Source organism: Sycon ciliatum, chromosome 1 (assembly GCF_964019385.1).
Source record: "Sycon ciliatum chromosome 1, ocSycCili1.1, whole genome shotgun sequence".
Taxonomy (NCBI): Eukaryota; Metazoa; Porifera; class Calcarea; order Leucosolenida; family Sycettidae; genus Sycon; species Sycon ciliatum.
Window position 1 is genome coordinate 95,911,171 of NC_088643.1, and position 26,382 is coordinate 95,937,552.

The 26,382-nt window shown below is 46.4% G+C and overlaps 1 protein-coding gene across 1 annotated transcript in view; it reads right to left on the bottom strand.

The window, feature by feature from the left end:
* Positions 1–26,382, bottom strand: part of LOC135806680 (probable glutamine--tRNA ligase) — a 40,601-nt gene that overhangs the window by 3,015 nt on the left and 11,204 nt on the right. Inside the window, exons 3-19 of the mRNA XM_065320909.1 lie at positions 24,010–24,119; positions 21,263–21,338; positions 20,789–20,853; positions 15,413–15,590; positions 14,788–14,873; positions 13,053–13,139; positions 11,432–11,531; positions 10,717–10,795; positions 10,381–10,489; positions 9,063–9,095; positions 8,406–8,596; positions 7,698–7,835; positions 7,023–7,196; positions 6,732–6,789; positions 5,582–5,686; positions 932–1,024; positions 336–530 (exon numbers count right to left, since the gene is read on the bottom strand). Coding sequence (XP_065176981.1) covers positions 336–530; positions 932–1,024; positions 5,582–5,686; positions 6,732–6,789; positions 7,023–7,196; positions 7,698–7,835; positions 8,406–8,596; positions 9,063–9,095; positions 10,381–10,489; positions 10,717–10,795; positions 11,432–11,531; positions 13,053–13,139; positions 14,788–14,873; positions 15,413–15,590; positions 20,789–20,853; positions 21,263–21,338; positions 24,010–24,119 — 1,877 coding nt within the window. The remainder of the gene's footprint in view (positions 1–335; positions 531–931; positions 1,025–5,581; positions 5,687–6,731; positions 6,790–7,022; positions 7,197–7,697; positions 7,836–8,405; positions 8,597–9,062; positions 9,096–10,380; positions 10,490–10,716; positions 10,796–11,431; positions 11,532–13,052; positions 13,140–14,787; positions 14,874–15,412; positions 15,591–20,788; positions 20,854–21,262; positions 21,339–24,009; positions 24,120–26,382) is intronic.

Consider the following 26,382-nt stretch of genomic DNA (forward strand, 5'->3'; position numbering starts at 1 on the left):
CATATAGGGGCATATAGGGAGAATTAGAAAAGGTAGCATGCTCGTAGGTAAACACTGCTCTGCTTGCTGGCTACACTCGTTCAGCACAGAATGTCTTTGTATAACAGGCAAGACAGCTCCCCCTCTCTCTCTCCCTCTTGTGTGGAAGGCTCTGCCCTATAAGGGTATTGAGCATTCTTCAGAGTTCAGACAGTGGAGCAAGCTACTTGATTACCTAACAGGTAGGTATAAATCTATTAGGAACGATGATTGGAATGATTGCGGATGATTGCATATACGCCAAGCAACTACATTCAGGGAGGTGGTAGAGAAACACATTCAAGCAGCAACTGTACCTCTGTAGTATCAGTGACAAATCCGCCAGGTACAACAGCGGCGTCTTCGGGGTTTTCGTGTTTGAAAAGCCGTGAGTACTCGCGCACTTCACACTTGATCGGATCTGATACCCACTGAATGAATGCCTTAGGTTTGGCAATATCCTGGACAGCAGTGATCTTGCCAATGACCTCTATGACTTCACCACCATCATTCTGCAATAGAGTACCAAGAAACAGGGTAGAAAAGACCAAACTGTGAGCTACATGACAGGGAATAGGAGAGGCACATTCAAGAAGACTATGCTCCATTCTATGCATACTAGAGCAGATGAAGGTTGTGGGTGATGTCACCAATGAGTAATCACAAACAATTGCTGGTGGACAGGCAACCAAGATAGAGGCCCAAGCTGAAATATCAGAGGCCGATCGCGGGCTGTATCCTTTCTCTCTCTTTTTTTCTTCTCTTTTTTTGACTCTCTGCCCATTCACACCATTCACACCATTCACAACATTCACAGCACTGACACCATTCACTCCACATTCATAACGGTACCTTGACAACATTCACACCATTCACAGCACTGACACCATTCACTCTGCATTCATAACAGTACCTTGACAACATCATCCATTGTAAACACATAGCCAGTGTAGCGAAGGCCTATAGACTGTCCAGGAGCAAGACGCCGATACCCAGCCTCTTTCACCTACAGCACACATGCACAACGTATATGAAGAACAACATAGCAATCAAAACAACAGATGATGACGTCACATAATGGCCCATAGCATAACGACACGTTCACATGTGCCTTAAGGGGTTAGTTGGCCCAGAACTGAGGTTTTCTCTCTCTCTCTCTCTCTCTCTCTCTCTCTCTCTCTCTCTCTCTCTCTCTCTCTCTCTCTCTCTCTCTCTCTCTCTCTCTCTCTCTCTCTCGCTCTCTCTCTCTCTCGCTCTCTCTCTATGTTTCGCACCCCACGCGCGTATATTTCACGGCCGGAGTTTAAAAAAATCGCATGTGTAACAGGGATGAATTTACTGTGATATTTTTGCATAGCAGTTTCTGTTATACGAAATCATAATTGTGTAGCAGTCAGTTTGATTTTGATTAGCATTTTTCTTTGAAGGTTGGGTGTTTACCACATTGTGCTTCTTGAGAGTGATGCCTGAAAGCCCATTTGAAAAAACCCGACTGAATGATACATGTGCTCGCAGATTGAGAGTACCTGCACCACATACACTGCACTGTATGCAGGTTACTTGACAGACCAGGCTAGGCATGGATTGCCTGTATGTATCGCAATTTTCTGCGAGTCACGGTGACTTTTGAGTAGCAGTAGATCGATTTTGAATCGCAAACTGCGATGCGATATAGGATAAATTCATCCCCGTGTGATGTACTCAGCTTACATACACGTGTGAGTGTAAGCTGAGTACATGTACTCGGCTTACATACGCGTGTGAGTGTAAGCTGAGTACATGTACTCGGCTTACATACGCGTGTGAGTGTAAGCTGAGTACATGTAGACCCAGGTGCTCGAAGTCCGTACATGGTATCCTAAGTTCGTACGCCCATAATGTCATGTTCTGTTATTGTATTCGACTCAAATATTTTATGGAGGGGACAGTGTGGTATGTTCTCCTCGCGTAGCAATTTTCAGGGATCTACGATAAGCAGAAGTCCCATACCACGCGAGTGGGTTTTCGAGTGTCCATTCGAAATACAATTTGGGTTACATTCATGCAAAAATCAACTTTGCCAAGACCGATTTCGAACGGACACAGCGTCAAACAGACCTTCACTCAATCATCAAGAGCCAGCTTAGAGTTGAGAATGGCCAGACGAGAAGAATTTACAGAGAACCACCAATCCTTGCAGAAAGGTTGACACTCCTGGCATCTCCACCGCTGTTTTCCCGCGGTTTTCACAGCGCAGCTGCTTCTTCGTAACCGAGTACTGTAAGACATGTATATATAACGAGGAAGCAAATCTAACGTTTTAACGGATGACATTTCTTCGTTATAATAAGATCCGTTGAGGCCGTACTGCTTCATATATGCTGTGTGTGGATATGGCAGAATACTGCAAGATCGTTAACATATCTTCTCGTTAACCTATGAATTTTGGACAATCGTTAAATTTGCAACTCGTTATAATAACATGTCTTACAGTAATTGCAAGTTAGCAATTAGCAGAACTATGTGTGTATTTCGAGTCACCTCTGATCAGTACGGACTTAGAGGACCCTCTGCGACACCAAAATTTGATATGAAAAATCAGCGAACTCCAGAGAAACAGATCGGATCGAAAGATGGCCTGGTTCAATCGAGGTTGGCCTCAGAACAAACTTGGACAAGATACCTTCTATCCACGAACAGGATTCTGGCAAGTGATCATTGTTAGTGTGAATTTCAGCTCGGCAAACACACACTGTAAAAGTGTACGGACTTCGAGCACCTGGGTCTACTCAGCTTACATACGCGTGTGAGTGTAAGCTGAGGACATGTACGCTACTCTGTGCAGTGCTTGAAATACTACTAGTGTACACATGTGTACTTGACTGACTAGTCTCGACTGACTAGTCTTGACTGTGGTGCATGCATGCATCACAGTGCACAGGCACAGGCTACACTACGGGTATTAGTGCACAGGCACAGCAGGCGCTCTCTGCTCTGCTCTGCTGAAATTGCGGTAGTCACAGCCCTTACCTAGGCAGGAAGTGCTACCACACATCTAGACTGCTGATAAAGTACGTCATGTACTCGTACTACATGTACCCCGCCGAATGTCTACTGCTTTTCACGTGTACCACTACTCATACTGTGTAGTAAAAATCAGGGTATAAGAGGTGAGCACCAATGTGCAAACACTTGAACACAACCAGGGAAAGTCACTGTGGGTGAAGTGATTGTTACGAACTTGCACTGGTGTCAGTCTGATAAACAGGTTTTTCCTTTGTCTATTCCTCACTTTCATTTTAAGTGAGAAGTTTGGAGGATGTGGCAGTGACCTGGTGACAATGTCAGAAACTCAGCTGACTAGTTTCCGTGTGCAGGCTGGTCAGCGGTGCGTGGTGCCCTGCAGAATTCAAGAGGTAGCCGAGAAAGATACATTTCACAAGTCGCTCGAGCAGTTGGCTGCCTTGTTGAAAGATCATGGTGACGACAGGAAACTTCGGGATGCGGATTTAACATCTCCCCGTATTTCCGTGTCGCCCAATGGAAGCAATAGTTCAGCAGAGAGCGAAGTTCCTGCGTCTATTCAAGTCTGGAAATGCTTGGAGTTCGGAAAGTACGCCACTTTCTGCTGTTGTGACAAGTTGCGGCAAGAGGCTGCTGCGAAACAGTTCATCTATCCATGTTCGCCATGATGGCAGCATCTGCGCAGCAGGCGAAGCAACTTTTCGTGCCACCAAAACTTGATGATGATTGCAGTGATTGGAAGCTGCAGAATGATTTTATCGATATGCTGCAGAAGAACTTAGGCTTCGCGAGTGGTTGCGAGAAAACGGTAGGAAAGCAGTTTGTTCCGACAATTTGCGGTGTGCTGTACCAATTGCTGGTCGACGAACGTATTAGCTGCTTCAAGAATGCAGCCTCCAGTTGCCGTCTTTGTTTGTGCTATTCGTAGACACGTGCTATAATGATCAAACACCGTCATGGGAAACTCACTCCGCTACAGAGTGTTGAAAGATTGGGTAGTGATTTGCTGGAAGTTCAGACAATGCCATACATGCAGTCCAAGGTCTGGAGAGAAGCCTCTTACAGGAGTATTTGATCTACCTTCAGGCATTGTCTGCACGCATTAATGTCTTGCATGAGTCGCTGGAGCCTGTATGTACTGCTGCAGATAGCCGGTCCACAGCATTGGTGCACCATCCTGGCAAGGCCAGGACAGCATACACGTGTCAGCGTTACCTGAAGCTGTAAGCGACTTCAGCCAGCGTAGAGGCAAGTGCCCTGACATATGCCACGTGTTGTATCCAGCCTGCTATCTACCAAGGTGACAGTGGAAAGTGTGCAGCTGTCCAGAGTACAGCTGCACAAAACTGCTGTCCGCACCATGCCAGCAGCACCAGCACCAGCTGACATTGATGCGATGTGGAACAAAATGGAATCAGTAGACTCGAACCTGCAGCGCACTGACAAAACCCAGCTCCAGCTGAAGGGCCGTGCAGTCCACTCATCCTAGCAGAGGGCCATGATCTATTGGGTTGTGTTATTGCTGGACGACCAGGGCCAGTGTGCAGCATGCACATTGAGTGGGTTTACTTCTCTGCCTGACAGACGTTCCCTGTCTGCTGTTTCGTTTGTGGCACCTTGACTCCAAAGGCCGTGCCAAAGACATCATCGCTGCCAAGTACCAAGTCACTCACTCATCATGCCCCTCCCCCCCCCCTCTCTCCCTCCCCAGTGTTTGGACAGCAAACATTGTGTACGCACACAGAGCAGAAGCGTGGCCAGAAGCGCTCTCATCCAGCTGATATGGACACGCCTGAATAGCTGGACCAGTTGGTACTAGTACGAGATATGGGTCTTGGCAGTCACGCATGTACATGATCAATGTACGCCAGTACAGAGGCAATATGCTTTGTATGATTACTCCTCTCGCTATCGTACTATCACACCTCTCTCCACTTAGATATACCAGCGCTGCCTCCTATTCCATTATCGTTGTCTGATGATTGGTTCAGCCATGAAACTCTGAGTCACAACGGAATAAAATTTGCCAAGGTTTTCATTGTGTGCCTTTGTGTACGCCAGTATACAGGCGTTGTCTGTCACACTGTGTTGTATGTCACACTGTGTTGTCTGTCACACTGTGTTGTATGTCACACTGTGTTGTATGTCACACTGTGTTGTATGTGTCACACTGTGTTGTATGTCACTGTGTTGTCGTACAGTGATAACTATGAGAGTACTCATACATTTTCCCATTCCCTCAACTAATGAATAGTCATAGATAGAGCTCTTTTTCGGGAGAAAATTGTTAATTGATGCCGTAACGTCCAGAACGTATGGATTTTTATAGTATGGAACCTCTCCCTAGTGAACAATTTGTGGTGCTATTTGATGCGATCGATTCGAAGTATAAACTATAAATGCAGCTTGGGTGAAAAGAGTACTGCTGCAAGAAGTTTGCGATGTTCAATGTTCACAATTCACCACCCCCCACCGCAAAACTCCCCGCAAAACTGGCAAACATCTAACCAATACAGACAGAACAATATCACAGTGTTCTAGTACACTATTGTATTCTTACACTCCTGAAGTCATCTCTGTCGATGTATGCCACTCGGTCAAATGTTACGCAGTGTTCACCGGCATCAGGGTTGTTTGGGTGGTTCGGCACCTTCAGCTCTATTGCCTGCACTCCAAAAAATTGAACAAAGACAACAAAACACAAAGATGATTTAGAAGAGTCAGCTTTTGAGGTTCTTGACATAACGCAAATTTCACTTCGTTTCTTTTCACTTTTGGGAGTTCTTGGCGGTGCGTGAACTTCACGTCGTTCCTTTTTCACTTTTGAGATTCTCGCCTTGACGCGACCTCAAATTTCACTTTCAGATAGATTCCACATGCCACAAGTTTTCCACGCTTCAGTTTCTTTAATTCACTCGACTGATGTGACGTCACCTTGCTTGCCATGTTCATACTCTGGGGCTGGTAGTGTACCTAAATATTGTCATTTTCAGCTTCAGGGTTTCTGTGCACACAATATTTTCAACGCCTTGTTGGTTCAACAAACAGAACTGCACTTTCCACCTCCCGAGTGCCCGTCTCTTGTAGTTGTCTTTTCTGATTACTTTTCTTGATAGGACAAGTTATTTTCTATAACATAGTTTCTGGAGCTCTTATTCTCCTCTCTCAAGATAGGAGAGCATGGACCACAGCATAAGAAATACAATACCGCTATTGAGCCACAACGCACACCGCAACGGCCCTAACAGCAGTAGCCGCCGCAGGCACAACAGGCCATAGCCGCCAAGAACAAACAAACATTGGAGCAGAAATCAACACACCGCAAAAGCGGAAGGAACAGCAACTTGAGGAATTGAGATGTTCTGTACACCGCACTACTCTGGTACAATGCTAATTGCAGAGCGCGAAGACAACCGCAAAGATAGACCTCCCAGTGGTAGGGGCCTCCGGTGTTGAAGTCGCTTGGGAGGCAACCTGGTCGCTAAACGATGTAATCAGCGATGCATGATCCGCTGGCTAGCTAAGCATCCAAGCATACCGTACGGAGTTACATGGCCAACCACGTCCAGTACTATTCTAGTGATAGACCGATAGACGTACGTGGAACCGATGATGTCATAGTGAAAATGTCATAGTAACGATGTCATAGAATTATTATTTATTACAAGTTAGATTTGAGTTTGTTCCTTGTAATTATTCTGGGGTCGTACCTTGTCAGACGGGAAGTTGGTGATGGTCAACTTCAGTGGACTAAGTACACACATGGCTCTGCAGCACAAACAAATGAAAATAGACATTGGACAACAACAACAGGGGTTGGCAATGGAAGAATAGAAGCAAGCGGCTTCAAATCAAGTGAGTGTGCCATCCATCATGCAAACCGTTCAAGTATGCATAACAGGTGTATCGCTATGACTTTGTACGTGTCTGCATGTACAAGCGCACACAGGCATGTGTGCTCAAAGCTTGTAAAGGGTGCACATATCACTCGTATAGCTAACCTGGGAGCATTAGCATCCAGGTTTTCTCGTACACATGCCTCCAAGACGACTGGTCTCTGTGTGACTTGAGACATTGTAACACCCACTTTGCCGCAGAACGCATTGATTGCCTCTGCAGGGAAGCCACGGCGACGTAGTGCTGTTAATGTGAACAGGCGAGGGTCGTCCCAGTCCCTGAAAGTAAGCACACAGGGTCACACACACACACACACATACACATATACACACACACACATGCACGTACATGCACACGCACGTACATGCACACACAATACACAAACACACAGGGTCACATACAAATATGTACGAATGCACAGTCATTGTTAAAGCAAAAGGACAACAGAGTTCTGTGGTTCAGTTACCAACTGTTGTAAGCCTGCCAGCCAGCCAGTCAGCCAGCTAGTCAGACGAATGGAAGAAGGAGAGAGAAAAGAGGTGATTTGTATTCACCTGAGCCAGATACGCAGCAGTTTGTTTTCCCTTCAAATTGACTGGCCAAAAGGTACACACCTTGTTACAAGACATATAGTTTAAATACTTGATACCAGTTTACAAGTAGGAAAGCATGTGTGTGTGTGTGTGCATGCGTGCGTGCGTGTGTGTGTGTGTGTGTGATGGGGGTGGACTAGGACTAAGCTACTTAGTGGTTTGCGGCATGTGCTAAAACAAACTCACCGCACAATGCCGCTCTCAATCAGCTTGCCAATCTTGCGCTTGGACACAACGGTATAGCTAAGATTCAAGCGGCCATACTCCCACTGGACAGGACAGTAGACATCCACGGCGTTGCAGAGCCAGTAGTAGGACGATCGACTGCAACGCAACAACCCACACAACACAACAACACTTCGCTCTACGTAATTACGTATGAAAATAACATAGGAACTGCGCGTAATTTTCATACGCAAAAATCAGCGCTGTTGAGTTTCGCTCTACATGATTTCTCCACCACTGCTACACATGCACTGTTGCTTTGGAGACGCGTTGGCTGCATGCAACACAAACCAAAACGCGTTTTCCATATTTTGTTTTCCACGTGGTGTGTGCTTTGTGTTTCCCGCGGCTTGAACGTTGCCATGGATAAATCCAGAAAGTGCAAAAACTATTTCAAAGAGTCCTACGGAGGACCCAACGTAGAAAACAGCTTTCCTACGGAAATCCGCAGAGAGATTTAAGTGTGAAAGTTGCCCCCGCTCCCCGGCGCGTACGACTTACGGATTTTCATACATAATCAAGTAGGGCGAAACCTCCCTACTATCAATACTAACGGCAGTGTGGTGAGAGCTAGGGACACATGCTCCCAACTTTCTCTTGCACAAAAATAATGAATGCACTGGAGGACAAGAAAAAGAAGAAGACGATGAAGTGTACTGCATGTCTTACCGTGCTTGGAACTCTTTGGTACACAGCGAGTGAGAAATGTTCTCCAAGGAGTCACACAAGCAATGCGTGTAGTCGTATGTCGGGTATATACACCACGCATCGCCTGTCCGATGGTGAGAAACAAATTTGATGCGATACGCAACCGGGTCCACCTTGCTATCTTCCATGATGTGTTTCATGCGTAATGTGGCCTGTGTACACAAACAAGAGAAAGAAAGAGGTTCACAATCGAATGGACTCCATCATGAAAGCTGCTCCCACCAGGTATTTGTTGATAGTGATCAAGGTACACAGCATACAGCACAAAAGCAATACAGAAGTAATCCTTCACCAGTATTCACCAGTATTCACCAGTATTCACCAGTATTCACCAGTATTCACCAGTATTCACCAGTAGTCTTCAAAACTACGAAAAAAAGATGAAATATGGCACATGTACAGGCACATAGAAACTCATAGCTGTGCATGTGTAGTGCTATGGTAACACAGAGTGTTGCATGCTTGTTGCTATAGCAACGCATAATGCTGCACGCTTGTTGCTAATATGATTCCCAACGGTAGCTACCCTCCATTTATGCACGTGTAGAAGACCTAAAGACCTATCAAACTACATGACGTATGTATAACAAAGCGTGAATGTCAATAATCATACTGTACCTTGCCTTCCTCAATCTTGCCCTTTCTCATGTCCTATAAGTGCGCAGAAGCAGAAAATCAAGGTTTTATCCAAACAGAACAAGAGAGTTAGCTCTGAAATGATTAGCACACCCCAATCATGAGGTCACCGCCAGACATGTAGTTGTTACACCATCATAGTACATTCAAGTAGACACAGGGGAAAGTATGTCATCATAGTACATTCAAGTAGACACAGGGCCTAGGGGCGTATGTCATCATAGTACATTCAAGTAGACACAGGGGTTGTTACTCCATCATAGTACATTCAAGTAGACACAGGGCCTAGGGGCGTATGTCATCATAGTACAGTTGAACATCGATTATCCGACCACCTCTGGGCAGACAACTGTCAGGCGGTGTTCAGATAAGGCAAATGTTCTGGATAAGAAAAAACTGTCACTCACACACTTTCAGTGGTTATTACTAGCCGCACGACCTTTTTACTTTTCAAAATTTTCATATTTTTTGAATGGCTCACTACGTGCACAGTGCGTACTCTACGGCACGTGCGCCCAAAAAAACTGTTACGGATAATCGAATGGTCGGATAGTCGATGTGCGGATAATCGATGTTCAACTGTACATTCAAGTAGACACAGGGGAAAGTATGTCATCATAGTACATTCAAGTAGACACAGGGGAAAGTATGTCATCATACAAGTAGTACATTCAAGTAGACACAGGGGAAAGTATGTCATCATACAAGTAGTACATTCAAGTAGACACAGGGGTTGTTACTCCATCATAGTACATTCAAGTAGACACAGGGGTTGTTACTCCATCATAGTACATTCAAGTAGACACAGGGCCTAGGGGCGTATGTCATCATAGTACATTCAAGTAGACACAGGGGCTAGGGGCGTATGTCTCCATCATAGTACATTCAAGTAGACACAGGGGAAAGTATGTCTCTCACAGATTGACTCTGACTGCTGGATGTTCCACACAGGTATCACATGACCCGAAGCAGTCTATATAGCCAGAGTGTCACTGAAAGCCAAGACTATCAGTGACCTGTGACAATACAATGTCAGAGGTAGGACTGGCTAGTGAAGATGGCATGCATACAGAGATACGGCAGAATGCGATGCATACGGAGATACGACAGAATGCCATGCATACACAAATAGGACTGAATGCCATGCATAGACAGATATGGCTGGCTAGTGAGAATGCCATGCATACACAGATATGGCTGGCTAGTGAGAATGCCATGCATACAGCAGAATGACAGGGTTATGAGAGCAATGACATGCACAAGCAGCAGTACTATGAACAGACAGTCTACATTGTAGTACCTCAAAGAGTTGAAGCGATTCTTCAATGGGACGCTCTCTCCACGGGCTAAATGCTATGTTGTGGCCTTTCAGTTCTTCTGGACGCTGATGACAAATGTACGCTGCTCCTCTGAAGGAAACAAGAACGGGGAAACATTGCAATCACTCACTGTTCCTGTTCAATGCCATCCTGGTCTTACCATACTTCTAAACAGGGGCATGGAACACAAAACCCAGGACACAGCTGTATTATCACTACATGGCACTGCATATCAGAAGAGAAACTAGCACATGTCCACAAGCATGAATGATTACTAGCCGGCATCAACAGCTACATAGGGATGAAGGTTAGCATACTTTTTGATGAGGACGACAGCAAGCTGATAGAGCTCCTCAAAGTAGTCAGACGAGTGAGTCACTTTCCAAGGTTCATACCCTGAGCATGGTCAAGAAAACACAAGATTTGAACTCTCAAGATTTGAGAATACTGTAAAAGCCTTATACGAAACGAAGTGCTAAATCTAACGAGTCAGCAAGGAGAAATCCACATCAAGCTGTTAATTGACAACACGACACCCAGCAGCTACAGTATATCAACGGTAGCTTAGACGGCACGTGTACAGCCACCTGTCTCAAGATTGCTTGCGACTTATGGCGATGGGTGGTCCAACAGAATATCCGTCTGCAGGCGGACTATGTGCCGAGGAAGGAGATTGCGATGCATGAACAAGACAAAGTTAAGACCGCATTCACGACACCATTGGGTCTTTGTGAGTTTACGGTGGTGCCAATGGGGTGCAGGAATGGTCCTGCCATCTTTCAGAGAGTCATGGAAGCTCGTCTCCGTGGCCTCTGCAATGCAGCTACTCAGCCCTTTAGTCCTGTGTTCTTTGACGATGTGCTGAATGCGAGTGAAAAGTTGTCAGGGCAGGTCTCTGTCTTGAAACAGCTCGGAAAAGGTTTCTGCGATCCTGGTGTGGAAAATGCCAACGTCGGTCATTGCCGTTAGATCCTTCTTGGGTTTTGCTGGCTATTACCGTCAATACAAACTGAGCTCAGTAAGACGACTTACCTAGCCAGCGTACCATTTCCAAAATGGCAGTGAAGAAACGCTCCTCTTCTTTCTCTGGGTTTGTGTCATCGTAGCGCAAGTAACAAAGACCACCGTGTGCCTAGAAAAAAGAAGAAGAAGACAAACACTTGAAGTAAATACGCCATTCCCAGTGGTGCAGCGCTGATACTGGCTTTGTGGCATAACTTGCAAGCAAAGCAAATAGCTGGATGGCTCTTTCTTAACACAACGACTACCTCATCAATACTCAGTATTATTTTACCTTGCATCTTTGAGTCGTTTCCTTGCCTACAAAACGATTCTACATTCAAAACACCAAAATACTATACCACGCTACACATTGGATGCAATTACTGCTACTGCATGTACCCGCAGTACACCATGTACACTGAATAGCTGTAATGCACCATGTACATTGAATACTTCCTCCGTTAACAAAAACTTCGTGATGGATTTTTGAGGGACTGGTTTGCGCACAAACTGCCGTGAAATGAGTCGTGATCACTTTCTCGGCCTTCCCTGGCATGCCATGAAAGAGGTATGATGCGAGGAAAGCGACCTATCACAACAAGCCGAGCGGAATTGATGGTTGCGCTGTGGCAACATAGGTGATGACAGTCGTGGCGAGCGAAACTGATATACCACTTCTCCGAGGGACAATGCGCTGCTTGGCCTCTCTACTACTAAAGCACTGAGTTAGAGAGGGATAGGGACTGATGGAACGGAGCAGCGAGCCCACACAATGAGCGAGTGAACAAGGAGCTGATCCGATCGCACGGCGCAATGAAATAAATCTGAATTCAAGTTCTTATTCAGCCTGCGCAAAGCCCAGATTCGAATGCTGATGACCATGCATTCGGTTAGAAGTCTGCAGTCCGACGCGAGTCTCGTGGCTAAGGAAAGTCGACTGGACTTGCTAGCCGCTGCCGTTCAGTGCTGGCAAGAGTATCCATCAGAGAAATTGGAATCCGTTTGGCTAGGACTTTACTCCTCGTTTCGCGGAGTTCTGGAGAGCGGAGATGAAACCAGGGAGTCGTAAAATATTTTTACAACTCCGTGGTGGAAACGAGTAATCGCCACCGCGGCGGATCATGCAGATTGAAAGCCAACTTACTTGAACCACAGCGACATCAAGTTTAGCGGAGTGTGATCAAAGAAGCCGAGGCAAGACTGAAACGAGCTGAACAACGACTCAAGAGAGCTGACGACCGGCGTGCAGCAGATGACGACAGCGACGCAGGGTCAAAAATGAGTCGAGCGAAAGCGACGCAAACTGAACTCTCTGCTCATTCCGCCAACAGTTTCTTTAGTAAAGATGCTGTACATAGGCTGAACTACCTTCGTCTAGTGAGTTGCAGTCGATACAAACTGTTCTTGACCTGTTCTAAGCGTTTTCATATCCATCAAAATCCATCACGAAGTTTTTGTTAACGGAGGAAGTAGCTGTAATGCACCATGTACACTGAATAGCTGTAATGCACCATGTACACTGAATAGCTGCAATGCACCATGTACATTGAATAGCTGTGATACACCATGTACACTGAATAGCTGGAATACACCATGTACACTGAATAGCTGTGATGCACCATGCACAGTGAATAGGTGTAATTCGCCTTACCTTGGCATAGCTGAAATTGAAGTTGATTGCTTTGGCATGACCGATATGCAGGATGCCATTGGGCTCTGGCGGAAATCGTGTGTAAACCTGTCAAGCAAATAGAAAACGGGTGAATAACGACTTCTTGTAACTCAATCGTTCCTTTGTGCTTTCTTCATGAACAAGAGTCAAAACCCAGCACAATAACTCCTTTCAGACGTGCAGGAACGATGTTTCTGAAGAGCACGCTAGTGGGTTTGGTACCAGGTGAGCCATCGAGTGGACACTAACATATCTCAGAAGAAACTGCTGCCATTCAGTAATGTAACTGCAGCAGTACTGCAGAGGAAGCCCTGACAACGCCCTGCAAGTAACACATTGATGTGATGAAGTTTCTACCGGTGTACTAGTATCAGTGTAGGTCACACATCAATGGCGCTGACGTCTCTATGTGTGTTTCAGTGCAGGTCACACATCAACGGCGCTGACGTCTCTATGTGTGTTTCAGTGCAGGTCACACATCAACGGCGCTGACGTCTCTATGTGTGTTTCAGTGCAGGTCACACATCAACGGCGCTGAAGTCTCTATGTGTGTTTCAGTGCAGGTCACACATCAACGGCGCTGACGTCTCTATGCGTGTTTCAGCGCAGGTCGCACATCAATGGTGGTGAAGTCTCTATGTGTGTGTCAGCGCAGGTCACACATCAACGGTGGTGCATTCTCTATGTGTGTTTCAGCGCAGGTCACACATCAACGGTGGTGAAGTCTCTAACCATTATTAGTGCAGCAGTGTCTGCTCCAGAGCCGGGTGAGCCGGGTAATCGACCCGGTTGGGCGGCGCTTGGACCCGGTTGAAAATATAGTGCCGGGTCACCTGTGACCCGGTTGGTATTTTACACGTTCGAACTTTGAAAGGACTGACTACATGGCTTGTATGTGTGACAGATCGTGCAGAGGCGCGCGTCGAAGTGAAAGTAGTCAGTATCCGGTGTGTGCACGTGCTCAGTTCGAGCTTGATCGTTGAGGTGTTGTTTTTGGAAATGGAGCCTCCAGCGAAGAGGCGAATCCACAGGCCCTGCTTCCAGGACTCTTGGAATACAGGTCGTCCATGGCTTGTCTACGACTTAGAGACGAAAAAGATGACCTGCTCCTGGTGAGCGGCACACTTCTGTGGCAAAGTTGTGACTCGGCTGGTGAGACAGCGCCAGGTACATGTACATGTGTACCCGGCTCCGACCCGGTTGAAATGGTTGCGCCAGGTACACGTGTACCCGGCTGTCCTACAATCCTAGAGCAGACACTGGTGCAGGTAGCAAATCAATGGGTGAAGTTCCTAATTCCTATGCATTATCAGTGCAGGTCGCAAGTCAATGAGTGAAGTTCCTATGCATTATCAGTGCAGGTCGCAAGTCAATGAGTGAAGTTCCTATGCATTATCAGTGCAGGTTGCAAGTCAATGAGTGAAGTTCCTATGCATTATCAGTGCAGGTCGCAAGTCAATGAGTGAAGTTCCTATGCATTATCAGTGCAGGTCGCAAGTCAATGAGTGAAGTTCCTATGCATTATCAGTGCAGGTTGCAAGTCAATGAGTGAAGTTCCTATGCATTATCAGTGCAGGTTGCAAGTCAATGAGTGAAGTTCCTATGCATTATCAGTGCAGGTTGCAAGTCAATGAGTGAAGTTCCTATGCATTAGTAGAGTGATCATGACTGTGCAGTAAAAACACATACCCCACTGTGCAGTAAAAACACATACCCTTCCTCCGGTTGCTTTCAAGTGGTCCTTGAGAAGGGGCTTGGTGTTAGGTGTTACAACATACCCATCAGTTGTATAGTTCTCACCTAAAAGTCAAAAAGAGCACAAAGGCATCTCAAGGCAGCCTCTCAGTCCGCCAAACACATACTAACACCGCCGGCGAATTTTTCTTCTTCAGATCTCGTGATTTTCATTTCCAATGGTCAAGAATTTGTTCCGCAAATGGCATCCCCCGATGTGTGTGTGTATATGTGTGTGTGTGTGTGTGTGTGTGTGTGTGTGTGTGTGTGTGTGTGCGTGTGCCGCCGAATTAGTCCTTTCGCTATCATTACCTACGGCAATTGGCAAGTTCAAGGTGTGTGTGTGTGTGTTGCTATGTCTATCATAGCTTGTTCGCTGTCATCGCTTCAGCGATGGGCAGGAGTATGAGTATGAGTGTATGTGTGTGTGTGTGTGTGTGTGTGTGTGTGTGTGTGTGTGTGTGTGTGTGCGTGTGTGCGTGTGTGTGCATGTGTGTGCACACGAGCATGTGCACACGTGCGTGCACTCATTTACGCATGTACACCTGCACGTGCGGGTGAGTCTTTCTTTCCGGAAACAGGTTTGTGAATCAATCAAACCTTACCTGGCTTGTGAAAGTTCAATGCTTCACCTGCCAGATCCATGAATGATTTTCCAAGAGTTGAAACTTCATCCTTTGGTGGTGCTGCTGAAAGCGTCTTTGGTTTGGTGGTCGCTCCTTTCTTTTTCTTGTTTGCAGCAGCTAGATCTTCCTCAGTCTTGGGGCCTAGCGCAGCCTCCACCTGTCAAGGTGAGTGATAACAAGGAAAAACCCAAAACAGTAGTGTAAACTGTACTGAAGTACATGTTACATAGCTACACAAGCTATACATACTGTATACTGGATACTGGATACAGTGTATACTAGGGCTGAAACAATTATACCGATAACTTGCATATCGATCGTTAAGGGTGCAATCGATAATCGTTAGTGTTCAAAACGAGTGCTAACGATTTATTATGCATGCATATCAGTGACAGTATTCTAGGCTATTTCTAGCCCTTTCACTCCATCCGATAGTGAATACGAGTACAATCACGTACTTCCAAGCGCGGTAAAATTGATTTTGTGGCTTTGAAAGAGATCGGGAGAGAATACCTTTGTCTACTTGGTTCATTTGGGTGAGAGGTCGGAGATAGGAGCAGTTGCCAGAGGGTGATTCTTTGCTCTAGAAACAACATGAAATTCTCTAGTTCATGTGGATAAAACCAGCCAGATTTCCACAGATGTCAACAGTGCGATGCCACAAAATTTCTAATGTAGCAAAGGTATCATGGAATTTCTTCATGAACTGGTGTACGAGGTACACGAGTAGAGCCGACAAGAATCGATAAAACCAATATATCGACTGCTAATGATATTGGTTGATCGTTAGGAGTTATCGAATGATCGTTTCAGCCCTACTGTATAGTGTATAGTGTACAGTGTACAGTGTATAGTGTACAGTGTATAGTGTATAGTGTATAGTGTATAGTGTATAGTGTACAGTGTATAGTGTATAGTGTATAGTGTATAGTGTATAGTGTATAGTGTATAGTGTATAGTGTACAGTGTACAGTGTATAGTGTATAGTGTATAGTGTACAGTGTATAGTGTATAGTGTACAGATGCGCCCACCCAGCGAACCCTGGGGATGGCGGCCGAGAAAGGAGCGTCCAACTGGCTCACTTGCCGGCCCCTGAAGCAGTTCGGGTTTGTCCTCCACAAAGGCGCCTTCAGAGACGCACTCTGTCTGCGGTTCGGCTGGGTCCCTCCCCGCCTGCCATCCACTTGTGTGTGTGGCAAGGCATTTAACACCAGCCATGCTCTTTCGTGCCCAACTGGTGGATACCCGGCTCTCCGCCATAACACGATCCGCGACCTGACAGCCGACCTACTGCGTGAAGTGGCAACGGATGTGAAGATAGAACCTCCTCTGCAGCCCCTGGAGGGTGAAAGGCTCCGGTATCGCTCTGCCATCTTGGAAGATGGTGCTCGTCTTGATGTGGCGGCATCTGGTGTCTGGGGAAGTCGTTTTGAGCGCACGTTCTGTGATGTTCGGGTTTTTAACCCTCATGCGCGCTCGAACACTTCCTCAACTCCCGCGTCCACCTATGCCAAGCACGAACAGCAGAAGAGAAGGGCCTACGAAGAACGCGTCAGGGAGGTGGAGCATGCTTCCTTTCTCCCACTGGTATTCAGTGCATCTGGTGGGTGCGGCAAGGTAGCCCACGCTTTCCTGAAGCGTCTTGGCCATATGGTTTCGGAGAAGCGGCATGAACCCTACTCCTCCGTCATGTCCTGGATCCGCTCTCTTGTCTCCTTTGCTTTGGTTCGATCCTGCAACATGAGCCTCCGTGGTCACCGTGCTTCTCCCTACCGCAGTCGTTTGGATGCTGCCACTCCTGTTGTGCTGGCAGTCAACGACTGTCAGTTGCGTGACTGAGACTCTTGCGGAGTAGCCGTGTTTAGCCACACTTTTTTATTATCCGATGATCTTGTTTTGTTTGCTATGACTCCGTGATTTTCTGTTGGTTGCTTTTCTGCTGTGCGAATAAATGCAGTGTCGACAAAAAAAAAAAAAAAAAAAATTGATATACGGTAAGGCCACACCAAGTTTTTTCATTGTTTCTCGTCACCGCGCGCGTACCTTTCTTGAGGATTGGACCAAAAAAAATCTCGCGTCCCGGTAAACACGCATAAAAAGGCGTTGTAAAAGTACGCGCGGCGTCAAATCTGGAGTGCAGTGCTAGTGCACGAACCGAAGGTTTCTGTTTTAAATTTTAGCACAAGCGCGCACTTGGCTGTTCTTTTATGTACCCCTTGTATAATAACTTTGGTTTGCTTTCTTTCCTATTTAAATAACATGCAACACTGGACTTCCTCACCAGAGGCCGGTGCAGGAGCCTGGTTTTCTGGCTGTATGTTGCAATTGACTGTCACGCGTGGTGTATAGTCTGATTTTAGGTCATAAATTGGGCCTTTGTAGTGTAAATAGCAGTTTTTGTTTTTCAAACCCTATTTTGTTTTTTTTCCGCCCGCCCGCGTTCCTTTTGAGATTTTCAGGTGACGAGAAACAATGAAATAACTTGGTGTGGCCTAAAAAAAAAAAAAAAAAAAAAAACAGTGTATAGTGTATAGTGTATAGTGTATAGTGTACAGTGTATAGTGTACAGTGTATAGTGTACAGTGTATAGTGTATAGTGTACAGTGTATAGTGTACAGTGTATAGTGTATAGTGTACAGTGTATAGTTTACAGTGTATAGTGTACAGTGTACAGTGTATAGTGTATAGTGTATAGTGTATAGTGTATAGTGTATAGTGTATAGTGTATAGTGTATAGTGTATAGTGTACAGTGTACAGTGTATAGTGTATAGTTTACAGTGTATAGTGTATAGTGTATTTTCTTTTTCTTTTTTTTTCACTGAGCCTCTTGTACGGGCAAAATAACACATTTTGTGAAGAATCAACACATAAAACGAATCATCAGATACAGTATTTACAGAGTCTGTCACTCAGTAGGATCACTGCACTGTGCAGGTTCACTGGATGCGTGCCTCCGCCGCCACTAGCACAGCAGGGGACTCAGGCATGGCAGGAGCAAACATGTTCCTTGAGCCACGCAGGCACATAGCACCACAACGCACCAGGGCAAACCCAAGGCGGCAGCGCAGCAAGGAGATAACCTGCCCGTATGGCTCCTTACTCTTCTCAGCCAGGAGAGAGGCGATCCGCGTGAAAAGAGCATTGGCATGCTTGCCATAGCCACCAGAGGCAGAGAGCACAACGGGCACGAAGGAGGCATGCTCAACTTCACGTACTCGCTCCTCGTACTTCCGGCGCTTTTCCTGTTCATGGCGTCTGTAGCTAGCAGCGAGGGAGGTGGCACGATTCGAAGACGCAAAAGGGTTGAAAACCCGTACATCAATAAAGATGCGCTCGAATCGGCCACCCCACACACCACTAGCCGCAACGTCCAGCCGAGCTTGCTCCTCCGTGACAGCTGTGCGATGGCGGAAGGCCTCTCCGGTGACGGGCTGGAGGTGGGGTTCCACTGTCACGTTGTGAGCGACCTGCCTCAGAGCTCTGGCGGTGATGTCCCTCACCTCGTTGTGTCGCAGCGTCGGGGGATAGTGTATAGTGTATAGTATATAGTGTACAGTGTATAGTGTACAGTGTACAGTGTACAGTGTATAGTGTATAGTGTATAGTGTATAGTGTATAGTGTATAGTGTATAGTGTACAGTGTACAGTGTATAGTGTATAGTGTATAGTGTACAGTGTACAGTGTACAGTGTATAGTGTATAGTGTACAGTGTATAGTGTAGAAGTATCGTCAGGCCTCCGAGGACCTCCGTGGGTCGTTCACACCACTGGTTTGTTCCACGGATGGGGTGCTACATCGCGAATACGCCAGCTATCAGAAGCGACTTGCTGGTCGCCTCGCCCTCAAGTGGGACAAGCCATTTTCAATCATCATGGCTTGGGTGCGAGTTCGCAGCCAATTTGCAGTGATCCATGCAGTCGACCTCCGGCTACGCGGGTCTAGAAGGCGCCTGACAGGCCTGTCGACGCAGGATGGTGCTGGGGTAGGCATCGGCCATTGAAAACTGAATTCCGTCTGTTTTACGTGGAATTTCTTGGAGTTTCCCAATGTATTGTACTTGAATAAAATTCTATTTTAACTTTCATGGTATCTCAATTTTTTTCACGTCTACATGACTTTATTTTGCCCGTAAAAGAGGCCGTTACCCCGTAAAAAAAAAGTGTATAGTGTACAGTGTACAGTGTACAGTGTATAGTGTATAGTGTATGTATAGGATATTGACCAAGACGAGGTCTATATGGGAAATATAGGCCGAGTAAAAGACCGAGGTCCACCGAGGTATTTTACGAGGCCTATATTTCCCATATAGACCGAAGTGGAAACACTACTATACACATAACAGTAGTAGTAACTGAGCAAACACGCTCTATGTGTGGGGCACGGAGCCTTCACACGCCCGGAAGACAACACCATCCAGGAATTAAGCTGATAATTAAGCAAGATCCTACAATGCCCCACCCCTCTCCTTGGGGCTGGAAATGTACGTCCTGAAGGTGCAACGCATACAATGCCTTTTGAAGGAGCGCGTATGTTCAAATTATCGTAACTATCATAGCTCAGTCAATATTTCTTGGCCTGTTCTCATGATCGAAATACATACCGTAAAATCCCGCCAGGGCGCCAGGGCGCCCCGTCTCTCCTATCCGCCCCTCCCTGACTTCTTGTCAGGGACGTGATTGGTTGTATCCTCGTATGACTCTATCACAGTCTGTGATGCCGTACTGTACTGCAGACGCGTGCTCGACCCCGTTGGAAATGTACGCAACAGTGCCCACCCTCTTGACCAGGGATCGCACAAACCCTGAGTTTTGATGGGTCTGTACGACTCCTGGCTCTTGACCTTTGGCCGGTGTACGAGATGCACGAACAGTTTTCGTAGGGTGATTACTTTTTCATGTAGCATTGAATGCGGCAAGTAGGACTCGCCCATCCGCCCCTCCCCACCTGAAGCGTCGAGGAGGTAGGGGCGCTCTGGCGGGATTTTACGGTATATGTAGGTGGAAGAGAAAACTCATAGCTCACTTCTGCAATGTAAATACGATAGAGAAGTAACATAATATTATGGTGCCTCACAACTTGTCCTTTCATTTGCAATGATGACAGAGAATAATGTTTACTGTAAGAGTTGGATCTCTGAGGCACAAAGCTTAACGTTGAACAAAAAATCCATCGTTAACTCTAAAAATGTTACTCGCATGCTATTCCTTCTCTCGTCTGTACTAGAAAATTAGAAGATGGGTGTGTGATGACAGGGTCATTAAACTTTGTGACCGCTAAGTTTGAACCTTTTGCAAATCGTTAAACTTTCCAACTCCTCAATTTTTAAATTTATTCCAGTATATAATTACTTACCTGCTTCTCAATCTGTTCTTTCACTGCTCTGCGATCTGCCCATTTCATTGACTCCATGATTGATGCTGAAAATAGAACATCCAGAAATTCAAACTCATTTACAGCAGATAACAGATAGCCTCTTTGCGCAAGTTACCTGAGTGAAAAATACAGGTATTCATGTTTAGTACAATGATAAGCCATGATGAATTAGCACCATGTCTACTAGACGTCTTGGAGAAGGTTCAGCAAGCCCAACAAAACACTGCAGGACAATCATTAAAAATTAGACAAGTATTGTAAAGTCCATATTCCTGTGAAACAGCACCAAATGAATCCGCGTGCGCAATGGAGCCACCTTACCCTAAAGAGAACACCATGCTGTGTTGAAAAATCAGTCAATTAGTGTAAACAAGGCACTATTTTTTACATTCATTCAGAAAACTAGATACCAGACCTCTTGTCTCAAGACTCGAGGGATTTTAAAGAACTTACGAAGTAGCGACATAGCTGGAAACTGATAGCGTTTTTCAAGAAGAGCATCCTTACTCTTCGTAAGCGCTTCACCTACCTATATAATTTTAAGTTGGATTACAACAAAGAGGAGAAAACAACCATCCATGTCACTCACTGACCTCAACCCCCCTTTCGGAGACCCATGGACCATCTACCACTCTCCACATACAATTCCCAAAGCTATGCTAAAGACGTTACGTAGTGGCGTGGTCACGGCCATGGTCCTCACCGCTTATTATTATCATCTGTGTTGGGGGGGGGGGGGGGGGGATCGGCACAAACAATGTGACTGATCATGTGAGCCAGCAAGAGCTGCAGGTGACCTAGCAGGAGTTGTAGGTGACCTAGCGGAGCGCCGATAGGTGGTCACACGTACCACATTGCAGTTTACCAGCTCATCTAGCTCAGCAAAACGAGTTGTTCTTATAAGGACTTAGGTAAAGACCAAGCATGGTGAGGGCCTACAGCTGGCAGCTCTCTCGTTAGCGGTAGAGATTTGTCAATGACATGAAGTGCTTGCAATGCAAATGACAAAAGTCCATAACCCCTAGGGTGTGCAAGTGTGCATTGGCTTGTGTAGCAGGAAAATCCAAAAAACTACCCAACATCATGCAAGGGTGATCAGGCACTAAATGTTGTAGGTTGAACGACTCTACAATCATGTAATAATAATATACAGGCAGATCGGTGGTGGCCTTGTGCACAAAGCATAGCTGTTGCCACCCAACGCTGTGTATACTATCTATCACGTGCTATTGAGGTAAAACATTTGGATTCCGCTGCTACAACTTAAAGGGGAACTGTCACCAAAAAATTTCTTGGTCTTATCTTGTAGTTCTTTGGCTCCTGATCACGATGGTGTTATCCGTTTTTCTCTGCGATGGCTGGAAGTGGGTGAAAACTTGAAAAGAAGGTGCCCAAAATTGTCCCGAAGTACCGAGTGACGTCACGCCGGACTTGACCTCCACGCGTACATTCGTCGTCAAAAACGAAGTCCAGCCCGTGTGCTGGTCGATCGAGCTAGCTGTTCCAATGTACGGTGCACGTGTGCCTTTTGAACTGTAACACAGATGGGTACGTCGTACCGAAGGAGAATGCCAAAGAGGCAGAGACCCACGTGCAGCTACACAGCCAAATCAAAGTAAAAAGCAGCTGAGCTTTCACCTTTTTGACTTCTTCCGCGAGGATCTAAGTAAGTTTTATTTTGTGAGCACGGAAGTCGTTGTTGTTTTGAACTTTTCGTGTGAGGAACAACACGATGATGAGTGCGTATGCAGAAAACAGTACTCCTCCGGCCGGCGATAACACCACCAACCCGAGCCCCAAAGGAACGCGATGTAGGTACGTGAAGGCGATTCATCTGGCGATGTTGCTGAAGATGCAGATGACAAACTCTGACGTCTTTCATTTCAGAGCCGGGTGGGCAACACCGCCACCTTCGATACAACGACATAATTTTCAAGTACGAGGTATGTGTGTCACACTAACAGCAAACAAACATCCTTCGACTCCTTCGTAATCACAAATAAAACAAAGAGCTGGAGCTTCGTGGAGGAAGTACCAGTGCGACAAACTGCTGTCGACTTTTGTTTATTTTGTCCCTTTTTGGCGTTCTCATTGTGTACAACGTACACATCGAGTGTCCGAGTTCAGAAGGCAAGCGTGCACCGTACAGCGAACAGTTGGCTCGATCGACCAGCACACGGGCTGGACTTCGTTTTTGACGATAAATGTACGCGTGGAGGTCAAGTCCGGCGTGACGTCACTCGGTACTTCGGGACAATTTTGGGCACCTTCTTTTCAAGTTTTCACCCACTTCCAGTCATCGCAGAGAAAAACGAATAACACCATCGTGATCAGGAGCCAAAGAACTACAAGATAAGACAAAGAAAATTTTTGGTGACAGTTCCCCTTTAACAAGTCTCCATACAGTCTGTGATGTAACGCTGCACACTTTGGACAATTCAATTGTCGAAGCAAGAAGGCAGCATGGGGGAACTGAAATGGGCAGATCTGCATGCATTTACTCCCAACTACTGTCTTCTTTTGTTGCTGTGCAAAATCTGTTCTCCTCTACCTTATCATAATAATACTTGTAATAATACACACAGCTCGCATCCCCCCTGAACATGTTAGACAGGAGCAGAGTCGACGCATCTGTCAACAGTGTCATGCCAAGTTAGTCTATCTCCTGCAGCTTGGAGAGCGCTCTTCACGGAGAGATCCGCTGCCTTCAGGTCGTGCCGAATTGTATCTATCCACCGCAATGGTGGACGGCCATGGTTTTTTTTAATGTCTTTTGTGTTGATGGATAGCTCCAGTGCTTGGAACGAGGCGGATTCTGGACCCTCTCGCACCACATGGCCAAACCATAGCAGCCTGCGTCGCCGGCATGTGGCACTAACTGGAGATTGTTTTGTTTTGTGTATAAGTTGTTATTGGTGATGCGTTGCAGGTAGACAATCTGCAGCAGTACGCGTAGCTTCCTCCGTTGCCATTTGTCCAGTTTGTCGTTCAGGAATTTGGACAAAGTCCACAATCCGCAATTGAATAGAAGGGTCGGCAATATGAGGCAGTTAAACATACACAGTCGGGATTGAAAGGAATGCCGTCTCCAAGAAATCGAACAAAACGCCCTGTTTGCTGATCTCACGTATACCTTATCATGCCAGGCGGATATTTCATTTACTCCCCTAAAAGAAGACAGATGGGCAAGGGAATCTAACCGCCTGAGTGATTTCCTCGTCTGTCACTACAACGCCAACTCCGCATGCTTCTTCGAAAGCTGCCACATCGATATTGTCGGACAAAGAGCTCTTCACAAAGTCAATTGCAGCTGCGCAAACAATGAATGAAAGAGAGAAAGAGAGAGAAGAGAGAGAGAGAGAGAGAGAGAGAGAGAGAGAGAGAGAGAGAGAGAGAGAGAGAGAGAGAGAGAGAGAGAGAGAGAGAGAGATAGAACAATCATTTCAGCACAATATTTATGGGAGAAAGTCTGGCCAGTGAGGACCAAAAGAAGCGTGTTAACAATCACACGATTTCACCATCAGATGATAAAAGTACATCATTGATCATAGTTGGGAGTGGTTATACAGTACACGGTGCACGTCTCTTCACACCGCATTAACGCACTCTCCACATACAGGCATGCATCCGGCTCAGAACACATTGTTTTCTGGTTGGCATATCAGGGATATTGGGCGGAGCAGCTGGCGTGCATGAGAAAGACAGGTCGGCCTGCTCTGCGCAGGAGCTGTGACCCGGTGCACACATAGTGTGTGAGAGAGAGAGACAGAGAGACAGGTCGGCCTGCTCTGCGCAGGAGCTGTGACCTGGAGCACACAGAGTGTGAACGAGAGACGGTCGGCCTGCCGTGGGCAGGAGCTGCGACCGGTAGTGATTGGAATGAGCCAGCTGCGGAGATAGACTGCCCTCACCCGATATAAGTATATTGACAAGAGTTGTACTGACACTGTGATTGAGGAAATTATGGTGACAGTGACGGAGAGATAGTGATCCCCAGTCGAATGGGGTTGGGAGGGAAGGGAAAATTGACAACTGACGGACAAACCAGTGAACAGTCAAGTCGTCTGAAAACAGAAGTAACAAAGGAGTTTTCTGCAAAAGCAAGATTTGGAAAGCACGCGTGGGAGAGTGGCGCGCACGCTGCGCATGCGCATGTATAGCAATGACATCATAATCAGATGCATGATCATCAGACTAAGTATGAGTGGTAGATGTTCCACGTTCGTTAACAGGGCTTAGCGCACACGCTAAACCACCATTAATTGCCAGGGCTCCAGCGGACACAGGAACTAAATCTACAGAGTGCACGCTACTACAAGACGTTCATTATCGGCTCGGTGACGCATAGTTATCAGTAAGTAAAAAAAAGTAAATTACCGTGTCCGTTCCCGAAGGGAACTCACGACGGCCACTAACACCCGGTAAACCCTAGCGGCAAATATTATCGTATTCTACATTACGCTGTCTCCACGCTGATTGATAAGAAGAGCCTCTATTTAGCACTGAGTTCTGCTTCTTTTGGTGCGTGACGGGCATTGTTCTACTATGCAACAATTGCATGTCCGTGTTGCAAGCTTTGTACGCTGCTTGTTCAGGACTCACCTTCACTACTATGCAATATTTGCCATTATGCCAGATTACGCTGGCACTTGCAGTGCACTAATTATTTCTTGTTTCTTTATGCTTGAGTTGTATCTGTCGCGTATCTTTCTTGGCTCGATATGAGTCCGTTTATAGCTGTAGCCACCCTGTCCACGCCGACAGGGGGTCGCATGGGTTCATGACCTTTACGTTTCCGGCGTTTGTACATTTCTGTTGTACCAGCGCTGCTGCTAATTTGTCGTAGGTTGCGTATATGGCCCTGCATGTGCCGTACGCGCGGCGCTTTCTTTGCTTTTGAGATTGCTGTTGCTCCCGGCTTGGGGGAGTTGTCGTGAGAGAAAGAGTGTCTTGTTCTTTTTACCTCAGCCGTGAGAGGTTTGCATTTTCTTTGCTTTCGCGATGAGTTATCAAAGTTAGTTGACAATAAGAAAAGATCAACGTTGTCGTGTGAGTTTTTGTCGTGAGCAAACTGGGCTCCGGGTTCGTCACCATCAAATTGGTAGCAGAGGATGGTTTTTACTAGAGTGATCCACGATTAGTTGAGATGGAGCAACAAGGCTCCAACGAACCGCAGGACTCCAGGAGCGAGGCTCAACCGTCGGAGGTAGTTGCAGACGATACTGCAAGCACAGGGAGCTGCCGAGATCAAGACGCTGAGCAGACATCCGATGCGCCACCAACGCAAGGTGGGTCGGGTGATGCCGGTGAAGCAGGATCGAGCATCTGTGCGCTCCGAGCCAGGAAAACGCAGGACAAGAAGCAATTCACGAACATCCGACGAGGGCTGATTGTAAAAGCCCAGCGAGTGCAGATGCGATGTACGGACGATGAGAGCTACTTCGATGCCGAAAGAGAAATGAACGAGCTCGAAAGAGCATATGAGAGAGCGGAAGGGACGATCACAGATCTAGCTGGTTTATACGAAGCAGAGAGTAATGCGAGAGAGAAGGATAAGATGATTAGTGAGCTAG